Here is a 13,197-nt window from a genome sequence, read left to right on the forward strand (position 1 = left end):
TGAATCAGATGTATTATAGTCTGATGATCCCTAGCAATTCCTTCTCTCCTTCCTTTCATTAGCCCCCAATCCTGATTTTGTTAAACATGCTACATACTGCTTAACTGCTCAGATTCTCCTTTTAAAAAGACACATACCTGACAGTGTATCAGAAAGGAGTTATTCTAACACCAAGTTAAGCAATTCTGTCATTCCCTTAACTTGTATAATAACTCTATCAATGACTTTTATTAGGCTTCTGAAAGACCAGAATTATTTCACATCTTTTTTCTTGAGGTAATCAGTTTAATTAGGGGAGGAAAGGAAAGAAAAAAATATCCAGGAAAAATTTCATTTTAAACAAGATCAAAAGTAGAAATGGGTCAACTTGGGGAGCTGTAATAGCAGACACCAAACTATATTAAGCTACAAGAATGAACAGTTCTGTTATTACTGTAATATAGGAAAAACACAGAGTCATAAAGTTGAAAATGGTCTTAAAGGTCATTAGTATAATGTCTCATTCAATGCAGGAATACCCTGTATAATATCCTTGAATTCAATAATGGTCATTAGCCCTTTTTAGGAACAGAGAGTGTATCACCTAACAAGTCATCCCATTTTATTTTATCAGCTTAAATTATTAGCAAGATTTTCTACTTGGTGACTTAAAATGTTCTCCTTTAATCTTGGTTCTTAAGGTAATAACTTCTCATTAAAAATAAAGTGAGGTTTGGTTTGTACTCATCACCACCAACTCCCACCCCCAGTATACAAAAGCATCAGATGATGAAGCCTCTTCTAGTAATGATCAGATTCTAGGAGTTATTACAGATTGGGGAAGAAATATGGAGTCAAATTCAACATGAAAGAAACTTTGAAAACAGATAATGGAAAATAAAATTAGTGAAACTGACACAATGAGAAAGCTTAAATCTAATGACTGATTATCTATAAGAGACTGGGACTAGCACCAATGAAGAATAATAAATATCTAGAAAATTGTAAATTTTGTCAAGAAAATACCTTTAAAAAAGAAGTACCTCCTCTTTTTTAGGCCAAATGTTGGTGAATGAAGAAAAGACATGCTTGTCTTTTCAGAGCCCTCTTCCTAGTCATCACAGTCCCAACACTCAAAGCTACTAAACAGAGGAACCCCTATTGACTCTGCCTCAACAACCTTCTTATTAAACTCTCAACCTAATTATTTTCAATTTGAGTCCTGCTCTTTTTAGCTGCAGACTCCTCTATAATTGTTATAGGAATGACTTAAATGAAAAAGAAAAATCTTATCCTTGGTACCATAGAAAAAAATACTCAAATAGTCAGAAATATTTCTGAGGAATTCTGATGCTGGAAATTCCAGTAATTGTAGAAAATCCAGTAGATGCTATCTGAGTATTCTTTGCCTCCCTAATCCTACACGATCTCCTTCTTCTCATTTTAGTGACTATTCAAATTAAACTGACCACTAGTTAAAAAATTAAGGAAAAAACTTCACTTGAAAGTACTGGTATTTGTAACTCTGAAAATTCCTGCAACTAAAAATCTTATACAGCCTATTACAGAAAGGGCCCTGACCAATTAGATGTTGATATTTGAAAGTTGCATGTGCAAAGTAAAGGATTAATTCATTGGATGAGGTCTATTTTCCTAATTCAAAGCTGGACAATCTCCAGTGATATTTACCTGACACACTGTGCTGCTGGTAATTGTAGGAAGATGGAATTGCACCAATAGGAAGCTGTGGCTTTGGATTGCCTGGTGGTACCTCATCATCATCCTCCCCAAAATGATGAACTTTCTCGTACTTTTCTAGGTAACTGAAATAGAAAAACAACACAAGAGAGTTTTACAAACAGATTTACATCTTATTTTTTAACTCCTACCACATGTATGTTTTCTTTCTCCAGAGGCCCTAAATAAAAAATAATAAAATACCACAAGCCTCTTATATTAGTGAACAGTCACTTCAACAGTGATACTGCAGACAGACTCAATGCAATGCTTCTAAGTGTTTTATATTTTCAGAAAAGACCACACCACTACTCAAATAAACATACAAAAGTAGGTAATATCAAAGGACAAACACATGTACATGAACGGAGGATCATTTGATTGATTAAAAATTATACACAGTCATTTTTTTTTTTTAAAGATTTTATTTATGTGACAGAAAGAGACATAGCAAGAGAGGGAACACAAGCAGGGGGAGTGGGAGAGGGAGAAGCAGGCCCTCTGCCGAGCAGAGAGCCCGATGCGGGGCTCGATCCCAGGACCCTGGGATCATGACCTGAGCTGAAGGCAGACGCTTAACGACTGAGCCACCCAGGCGTCCCTATACACAGTCATTTAAAAGCCAAGCGAAAATGAGAAGATTCTCTAACCCTTGGTCCACCTTTAACCCCCAGTCTCACTCACCAGAGATAACCACTCACCAAGTTCACGTGCATACTGGAATACATATATTTTCTGTGCCTAATTTAACAATGTATTTTAGAGATCTAAGTATGTCAATTGGTTAGTACTGCCTGTTTTTCTTAACAGCTATATAATATTTGATCCTATTCATACATCATAAATTAACTAGATCTCCAGTGTACATTTAACTACTTTAAGTTTTGCTTTCTGCTATTACAAATCATGCAGCAGCAATAAACTTAATCTGTGCACTTGTCTGAATATTTTCTCCGGACATTGGAAATGGTATGCTAATTCTAAATAAATTCCCATCCAAAAGTGACGGCCTAATACATTTTAACTAATTTATAAGATAGTTCCTGTATCCCCTACTGTATTAGCATTACTGGATATGATTAGTCCTCCTTTTTTATTTTTTATTATTTTTTAAAAATTTTATTTCAGAAAGAGAGAGAGAGAGAAAGAGAGAGATGGCAAGAGAGTGTGTGCATGAATGGGGAGGGGGAGGAAGAGAGGGAGAAGCAGACTCCCTGAGCAGGAAGCCTGAGGTGGGCTTGATCCCATGACCTGAGCAGAAGGCAGAAGCTTAACTGACTGAGCCACCCAGGCACCCCTAATCTTCTTTTTTTTTTTTTAAAGATTTATTTATTTATTTATTTGCGAGAGAGAGACAGAGAGAGCGCGCAAGCAGGAGTACAGGGAGGGGCAGAGGGAGGGACAGAATCTACAAGCAGACTCCTCGCTGAGCGCAGAGCCCCTGGCTGGCTGGATCCTACCACCCATGAGGACATGACCTGAGCCAAAACCAAGAGTGAGACACTCAAAATGACTGAGCCACCCAGATGTCCCTAATTAATCCTCTTGACATCAATTACAATTAAATTTCCAAATTCTCAATCTATCATCACCTACCAGTTTATAACAAGATTCCCAGGTAAACTTTTAAAATAGTGAAACGGGTCAAACTCCTGTCAAATACAACACTGTAGCTAACAAACTTGTTACTGTACTTCACAAATCAGAAGTTGAGCTGATTAATACAATGACTTATATTTACCATAGAAAAGTTCTAGATGTGATTATTTTACAGATCACCCCTTTTACCATTCCTGATTCAAGCAGGAACTAAGTCCGTTAGTAGCTATTTTCAAAGTCCTACAGCTACCCACCCCTTTGGTTTTTAGTTACAGACAGCTGAGATGAGAAAGGGGGGTTATCAATGAAGAATTACGATGATTACAGAAGTATTATTTTGAGTACCAAACCTTAACTTTCAAGGTGGGATAAGTGGAAACTATAATTTTATGACACGGAAAATTGTTACCATTCCTTATTTTCCCCTTTCAGTTTTACAAGGCACAATAATTCACATCTTTGAGGCTGGAAAGAAATTGAACCGTCCCTTTCCATTCCTTCTAAGTTCTCCATATAAACTCAATTTGAGCAAGGAACTCTTTCCTAGCTGGCAGTTTGATAGCTAATGAATCCAACGCTTTTCTTTACTGTTGGAGATACAGCATACTAAAGCAGAGACATATGTGCAGATATAACCCTTGAGCATTGAGGAGAGTACACAGCTGCACATTTCACCCTGATCCTGGGGATGTCCCCCAGCAGATACATTTATAGTCTAAAAACAAAAAAAAAACAAAAGGATGATTAAAAAAAAAGCCATCTCTCTCCAGGATAGACCCACAATGGACTTAAATAGGTAAAGAAATCAAGCCTGTTCTTTTTGGATTTCTAATGCAGATATCATAAAAAGAAGAGCATATATAACTTTAGACACAAACAGCTGCTCAAAAATTACGTGACATATTTTCTGCAATTGAGGGATTATCTACATCACTTAGGCAACAGTACTGACAGAGGTATTTAGAGAGTAGTCTTTCGGAATTGACTGAACTCACTGTGGAATGGTTAAAAAAAACTAAAGACAAATAATCTTTATTAAATAATCTTTATCGAAATATAGTCAAAACAACAATGAAGATACAGAATTTTATAATAAAAATCTTCATTTAGTAATATGTTTAAGATACTTTCTATAAATTTGTTAGTCATAATAAAGCACAGCAGATTTGAAATTTGTTTTTTATTACAGCCGGGAGAGAAAACAATATTACTAAAAGAAGGACCATAAATATGATTTTTCCCTCCCAAATACCCAAAATGGAGTGCAAGCAATATGGAGTGCTTGACAACAACACAAGCACTATATACTCATAATAAACAGTGTATTATATACATGAAACCCTTTACAATTCAAATTTTCTTAAAATATTAAAAATGACCTCTGGTTCCTTGACACATTCTACCCTTATTCCTCTAAACACATTCTTTACTTAATTTCACTCCTCCAAAATCTGTGGTTTAGGCAAATTATTATGATTTTTGAAATTTTTATGTTCCTGGTTTGAGGACCATTACTTGTTCTGTCATGATTAAATATTTCTAACCAAGACTCAACATTTCTTAGTTCAGCTAAGGTTTTGATATCGTATCTCTCTCAATAAACAAGCACAAAGTATTTGGCTTTTCAAGGAGTTATATACTTCTAAAAACTAAAAAGTACTAATAGATAAGAGAAAGCAGCTAAAATACAGAGTTACATTTCAGAGTCTAAGTTTTCTGATATAATTCTCTATCATGACCTTGAGCTTATACACTGAGAGATATCTGTGTTCACTCATTAAATTATAAATGCTAGACTGTAAATTTCACTCTCTTGTCAGAGTCAATGACATCACTTTGAATAGTTAATGTATTAATCAAGCAAGTATTTACTGAGCTCTTACAGTAATCTGCCTAGTACATTACATATTTAACTCCAGACTGGCAAAATACCAGAATCCAGATAGGAACAGATTCAGGTGGGATGAATTTTATCTTCTTTTTCTTCAACTTGGCCTTAACTTACTTTATGGTAGATTCTATGTCACAGGTTACAGACTTAGAGGAAGGCAAATATGAAAAGTTGGCATATAATACAGAAATTATTTTAAATGGTACGGTTTAATTAAAAACCTTAATAAATGTGACCGATACAAATATAATGCAGAAGGGTGGGTTGAGTCCATTTAAAATAGCATCAAGTAATATGGGTAGTATTATTATGAATATGGGAAAATTTAACCTCTTACAATATCTGGCAGATTAAGTACACAAAAAAATTAGGTTGTAGAAAATTTGAGTATAATCACCAATAAGATTGATTTATTAGACATACAATGATTTTCTTTTCAAAACTCCATGGAAATTATAAAACTGATCATATATCAGTTCACACAGAACACCATAATAAATTTAAGATTAAATATTATATAGGCCACATTCTCTAACCACAATGCAATTCAAAGAAAGTTTTTTCTAAGAAAGAAATTAAACTCTTGGAAAATTAAAAATAACTTTCATGATGTAAAATTCCAAACCCATATACAATTATCTTCACAATCCTCTCTTAGATTATTTTAAAGTAATTCCCAGATAGCATGTAATTTCAACTGTAAATATTCCGGTAGAATTCTTGGAAATTAAAAATGACAGTAACAACAACATTTAAGAAAACTCTTGATTATTCTTGGATCAAGGAAAAAATCAAATGTGTATGATTGGAACACTTCTATATAACAACTTTTTGAAATGTTTTTAGTTAAAGATGATAGTTCAAGGACCCATATTCATCTCTTCCCTTAAATTTAATTGCAATGACATTTAAAGAATAAAAATAGAGGAATACAGCATTATTTGTAAGTTAAAAACTTTTAGAATTCTGGTCCATTAAAAGAAACTTCAAGGATCCACAAGACTAAATTGCAAAACACTTCTTGAGAGAGTAATGTGATCTAGTGAAAAGTGGAGGAGATCCTAGGCCAGAAAACATATATAGGAAAGTCCAATTTGGATTTCCTTCAGCCACTAAGGGATGAATAGAAAGTGAGGGCGTGTCTGATAATGGGATCCAGAGAGTGTTAATTATTTAAAAAAGAACTTACAGAAAGTTGAATTGAGCTCAGTGGTTATGCAGGGAGGTAAAGTCCTTTATAAATTTCACCTTATAGGGCACATGCACCCCAATATTTAGAGCAGCAATGTCCACAATAGCCAAAATATGGAAAGAGCCCAGATGTCCATCGACAGATGAATGGATAAAGAAGATGTGGTGTATGCATATGCAATGGAATATTACTCAGCCATCAAAAAGAATGAAATCGTGCCATTTGCGACGACGTGGAGAGAACTAGAGGGTATTATGCTAAGCGAAATAAGTCAGTCAGAGAAAGACAAATACCATATGATTTCACTCATATGTGGAATTTAAGAAACACAACAGAGGACCATAGGGGAAGGGAGGGAAAAATAAGATTAAATCAGAGAGGGAGACAAACCATAAGAGACTCTTAATCATAGGAAACAAACTGAGGGTTGCTGGAGGGGAGGTGGGTGGAGGGATGGGGTAGCTGCGTGATGGGCATTAAGGAGGGCACTTGATATAATGAGCCCTGGGTGTTAATGCAACTGATAAATCACCAAATTTTATCTCCGAAACTAATAATACACTATATGTTAAATTGAATTTAAATAAAAAATTAAAAAAAAAATAAATTTCACCTTACAGCTTGTCAAAATGAACTCAAAGACACCAGGGGTGTGGGGTACCTATGAAAAGCACCAGCATGGAAAGACTGTCATCGAGTGTTATCAGGTAACTGGATCTCTACTGATATGCTCTATGAACACAGCAGGTACAAAATCAAATGTGGTGGCTTGGAAACTATAAAGGTAATGAAATTTTTTTTGCCCAGGATTATGCCCCCAAAAGGAGGACATGAAAAAATAGATAGGACAATGTAGAAAATAAACTGGGTAAGGAAGAAGGCAAGCTTGAGAAACTGTTCCGCATGGAAAAGAAAAAAAAAGAACTAATGAAACTGATGGATAAAAATGAGATATATATTATAAACAGGAGATCAAACAGAAATCAAAAAACAAAAAACAAACAAAAAAAAACCCCACACCTGGTGGTCCTGAAGGAAAGACCAGAAAAAATGGAACGGAAGTGATAATCACTGACATAATAAAAGAATTATTTTAGCTAGAATGTGTAATGTGTACATCAAAGAGCTCTCTGGAGTTGGGGTGTCAGGGCACATGAGTCACCAGGGAAAAATTAATGAAAAGGGAAAAACAACCAGGTATATTCTGATAAAAGATTTAAGCTTCAAAGATAAAGATTCCTAAAAGTTTTCAGAACCACTGCCACTCCCCAAAAGTTACATAGAACAGTTGGACTATACTTTGACTTCTCTTCAAAATTAGTAGCTAGAAGATAATGAGCAAATATTAGAATTTTGAGGAGGAAAGTTATTTCACAAGAAATCCGTACCTAATCATGTTGCTCAACTAAGACAACAGAAACTCATTTTCAGATACGTAAAGACTCAGAATAAAGCAAGAAAGCCCTCTGGGAAAAAAATACCACTCAAGTAAGTACAACTGACCCATGAACAACAAACACAGGGGTTAGGGGCATCTGCATATAACTTCTGAATTCCCAAAAACTTAATTACTAATGGCCTGTTGACCGGAAGCCTCACCAATAACAGTAGATTGACACATTTCGTATATATGTTATATACTGTATTCTCACAATAACATAAACTAGAGAAAATACTATTAAGAAAATCATAAGAGAAAACACATATACACATATGTGTACAAAAGATACACATATAAGTGGACCTGTGCAGCTCAAATCATGTTGTCCAAGGGTCAACTATACTCTAATGGATAGATGAATCAAAATTAAGAAATGGTTAAATAGCAATACAGGTGACTGATAACATGTACAGAAACTATTTAAAACATTAGTCTCAATCATAACTATTACAGTACCAAAGAGAATACAAATGCCACTGGTTACAAAAGGAGAACATAAAAAATGTAAAACTATTAAAATAATTTGAAAAACAGTACTCCTGATACGAAGTTCAAGAAATTTAAAAGAGAAAGAAGGAAAGAAAGAAGAGAAAGAACTTTAAGAGAGAAAGAAGTAGAAGGTAGGAAGAATTAAAACTTTGCTTATACTGAAAGACTGAACAAAATGGGTTAATTTTCACTGTTAAAATTAAGGAAAATATGTTCTTAGCTGTGTTTCTAATTTTTTCCAAGTGTTTAACAGCATAATTAAAATCAGATTAATTACTTTCCAAACCACTATAGGGAAATAAAAGTTTTAATGTATATAATATGCAGAGAAAAGGAGAAAAGAAAGATCACCCTGTAATGCAGCCAATTACATTCTTAGGCATATAGCCCAGTAAAAACTGGAAACAACCCAAATATCCATTAATGATAGTATAAATAAAAACACTGTGGCACATTCATGCAATGAAATATTATATAGCAGTGAAAATTAGTAAACTAACATGGATTGATTCAAATGGCCATCAACAACAAATTGTTAAAAAAAAAATCATTTCCAAAGATTACATTATGATTCCACTTATATAAGAGTCATAAACAAGGAAAAAACTTCAAATACATTATTTAGCAATAAACGAGTCCTAAAACCACAAAGAAAAGCCATATAACAATTATCACTTAGAAAATAAATTAGGGTTTATCCTTTAAAAGAGAAATGCAATAAAGAAAGAAACACAAGCAGCTTCAAAGTTATTAGTAGTTTTGCTGTTGTTGTTGTTTTGGTGTAGATAAACCTGCATATATTAAGCTTTTTTGTGTATTTCACAATTAAAAAAACTTTTTTTAAACATCAGAAAAAAAGTGTTATGACTTTCAAATAAAACAAGTATTTCCATTGCTATATAAAGTGTTTCCAATTATAGAAAAAGATTAGAAGCTCCCTAAAAACTGTAATCTAGCAAAATCTGACAAACTTTATAAAAACTACAGGTAAAAAAGACTACATATATAATGGAAAAAGCCATCTATTAATATACATTAAACACACACTCAAAACAAGATTTTGTTACAGAAATCCAGTATTAGTTTAGTATTAAAAATTTTATAACACTAAACTCACAGATAAAGAAAAAATGGTATCTAAACAAAGGATGCCAAAGGTTAGTTAATAAAATGAAGCATCCATACTTCATTGAAAAAAAATTAATTAATGAAGAATTCTAGAATACTGCTGCTTTTGGATTCTCATATGGCCCCTTTGGTTGTACCATACACAACAAAGAATTTCCAATCTACCTCCTTTATCAATACAGGCTTTCTCAGAATATTATACCTCATCTTGACCTAGGGTACTTGCTTCTGTAGAAGAGTACCCTTCAGAATGGGGCACATAAACAAAATATTCCGATAGGGAAAGATATTTATTTAATTTATGGATCCACACTACCTCCTCCCTCCCTCGCTCCATTAACAGTCCTTATGTTACTCATCTGCTATTAGCCAATGTGGAGGAGCTAAGAGCGGAATCCTCATTCATTCATTAGCCTTTGACATTAGGTGCTAATAATGTTTATGTATATCCAGGTTTAGGGAATTTAAAGATAATATTATCTAATTTTAATTAAACTATCTCTCACAAAAAAGATAAGATTAAATAGATTTCTTCAAAGAAGCCACAGTTTGAATAATGCAGCAAAATAAAACAAGAAAAAAGCAAAGCTGATACTTCCAATATGAACTCACTGTATTGTCAACAATACTATCAAGTAAAAACAATGGCAATTCGATCAGATATAAAAGAAGTAGGCCAAAAAATTTCTAAATTATCAAAACAATAAATACCTTAATGTGGATTAACATTGATGATGAACCTTGTCTTAGGTTAATGTTACACTTTTTATGTTACTGACGATTTCAAAGATGTTTAAAACTCCAGAATTTGAAGACAAGCCTCTACATTTTTCTCAGTAATATTTTTCAAGTCACTGAAACTTAAAACTTTTTAAAATTTAAAAATAAATATTATTTCAAGCAAGTGTACTGATAAATATTTGTAAGCGTCTTTCAATGGCCAAAATCCGTATCACTGGGGAAACATATCTTCATTTTCTCATGATAAAAATGGCTAAATTAATACATGGAAAGTATGTCAACAAAAGAAATACTGTTGGGAAATGGTAAGAAAACACTACTGAGGAGTTGAAAAAACAAGGATTAGAGCAAATTATATTGCGTGGGAGGTTTTCTATATAGCTGAATTCAAGTACAGATGTTTCTAACATATCTGAGCTTATGAGTATTTCCTAGATTCTCTTTCAAAAATGAAATTCACAAAGAACTACTTTTTGGTGAGTCATTAAAGGAAAGCTGTACCAGAGAGGATATATTCTCAAAAGCAAATGATTTTAGAAAAAAAGAATTTCAGGAAAACATGTTAATTCTACTTAAAGCCAAAATGAAGAAGCAGCTGCTTTAACTGGGAAAAGGAAGTAGAAGTAGGGGGGAGGGAACTGAGGAAGATGAAAGAGAAAGCAGGCAAAGGGAAGGGAAAAAGGGAAGATTATAAGACCTGTAAAAAGCATTTATTGCATCATTTACAGGCAGGATAATGCAGCAAAGAAGCTGAAGTCAGAAGTGTCAAAAAAGCTTCAGGATGATTTCAATGGGGTCAATTATATAAAAACAAGGTCTTTGAAATACAGAAAAATCTTCAAACATATTTCATGAGATGTGAAGTGATTAGGAAAAATATTTTGTACCAGAGAGGTTAAATGGATATCTCAGTGAAAAGTACTTAAGAGTGCTGCCAATCTTGAGAGTTATACACTTCACTTTTTAAAAAGTCCCAAATTTGCTGACTTTTCTCATGATAGCATTAGGTGATGAGCAGTTATCTTACCTAACAGATAATTTAGAAACAAAACAAAACGAAGACACGTAATCAACCCTTTAAAGTAAAAGAAAAATTTTAACAATGAATAGAAATTACTTTAAAAAAGAAACTGATGCTATGGAGAGAGCATTTTCTTAAAAAGGATGCTTTTTATTTTATTTTATTTTTTTAAAAGATTTTACTTATTTGAGAGGGAGAGAGAGAGAGCATGCACTCGCATGTAGGGAGAAAGGCAGAGGGGGAGAATCTCAAGCAGACTCCTGGCTGAGCAGAGAGCCTGCTGCGGGGCTTGATCCCACAACCTCCAGATCATGACCTGAGCCGACACCAGGAGTTGGATGCTTAACTGACTGAGCCACCCAGGTGCTCCAAAGGGATGTTTTTTTAAAAACGATTTTCCTTCCATGATATGATCTTGTTGAAAATATTGTGCATGTGTCATACATTAAAACTCCCATATCTACACTGCAGTAGGAAAAAGAATTTTCCAAAACTATTAAAAAAATCTCCACCAAACTCTGTGGGCTTTGAACCCTTAAAGACAACTTTTATATTGATATAATTCCATACTTAACAGTCATAAAAATACTACAGAATTCTTATGTCCTCAATCCAGATATACCAATTGTTTATATGCTGTTTATTTGCTTTATCATATTCTCATTTCTCAATCTCTCCTCCTCCCTCTGTCCACACATGCACACACCCACAGCACTGCAACCCTCCCACCAAGAGTTTTTCCTGAACCATTTAAAATTAAGTTATTGCTCCTTATTTTTAACAAGCTTGACTTTTTTCAAGAGTACAGGGCAGTTACTTTGTAGAAAGTCCATCAATTTAGGTTTGTTTGAGGTTTCTTTATAATTAAATTAGATACAGAGAATGCATCTTTGGCAGAAATACCACAGAAATACATACGTATCCTAGTGCATATTATAAGGAGGTATATCATGTCCCATTGATGGTGTTGTTAACTTCAATTACTTTGTAAACTTGGAATTACTAAGTTAAATCACTAAGAAGTTACTCTTTTCCTTTCGGAAATTAATAAGTAAGTTAAGGGAGAACACTTTGAAGCTATGTAAATAACCTGTTCCTTATCAAACTTTCACCCACTAGTTTGAGCATCCATTGAGGATTCTTGCCTGAATCAGATTATTACTGTAATGGTGATTTTTAACTCCATTATTCCTTCCACATTTATTAGTTGGCATTCATTCTACTATAAGTGAACTCTTTCCATCCTCTCCCATTTATTCATTTATTTATAACATCATGGATTATTTCATAAACATTATATTCCTATCATTATTTATTCTAATGCTCAAAGTGTCCCAGCTTTGGCCAGTGGGAGCCCTTTCAGGTCAGCTCCTCTATCTTTTGATGTGTCCCTATCATTTTTTGAGCAGTTTCTTGCTTTATAGCTTAAGACATAACAGGCTTATCTTGTATTTTCCCTGCTTCTATACTAGCATCACCCTTTTCTCCAAGGAACACTGCTTCTTTTTAATGAGGAATGGTATTTAGAAACCAGTATCTGGACACTAGGTATGCTCACTGCTTACAGAGGTATCTTTCTTCCAGGGCCTTTCAGTATATTTATTAGTATGTATACAAATCCATTTTTGTACCTCTATAAAAGGATGAGATCATACTTATACCTCTACTGCCAATTCAACACCACAGTTCTCCCCTTTCATATTTTTAACTTTCTTCTCTGATAGTGAGAAATCTAATGTTTTTCCCAATAAAATTGCACATTTCCTCAATCCTATAGCAAACAAAAGCTAGAATTCAAAATAATTTTTACAGTTCCTTTTGACTTTAGATCAATATCATTTGAAACACAGGTTCATTTGCTTCTGTTTGTATTCCATTTTAGGTTTATTCTTCCACATTCTTGATTTTATTAATTTTAAACAATTATTATTTACCCATTTTTATTAACTATCTATGAATGTATTTTCAGTATGAAAACT

The 13,197-nt window shown here is 33.7% G+C and overlaps 1 protein-coding gene across 2 annotated transcripts in view; it reads right to left on the reverse strand.

The window, feature by feature from the left end:
* ARID2 (AT-rich interaction domain 2) overlaps positions 1 to 13,197 on the reverse strand; it is a 162,003-nt gene that overhangs the window by 75,097 nt on the left and 73,709 nt on the right. For both annotated transcript variants that reach the window (XM_032420868.1, XM_032420869.1), the window contains one exon: positions 1,669 to 1,802. In XM_032420868.1, the coding sequence (XP_032276759.1) occupies positions 1,669 to 1,802 (134 nt within the window). The remainder of the gene's footprint in view (positions 1 to 1,668; positions 1,803 to 13,197) is intronic.

The sequence above is a fragment of the Phoca vitulina genome, unplaced genomic scaffold (assembly GCF_004348235.1).
Source record: "Phoca vitulina isolate PV1807 unplaced genomic scaffold, GSC_HSeal_1.0 scaffold23, whole genome shotgun sequence".
NCBI lineage: Eukaryota > Metazoa > Chordata > Mammalia > Carnivora > Phocidae > Phoca > Phoca vitulina.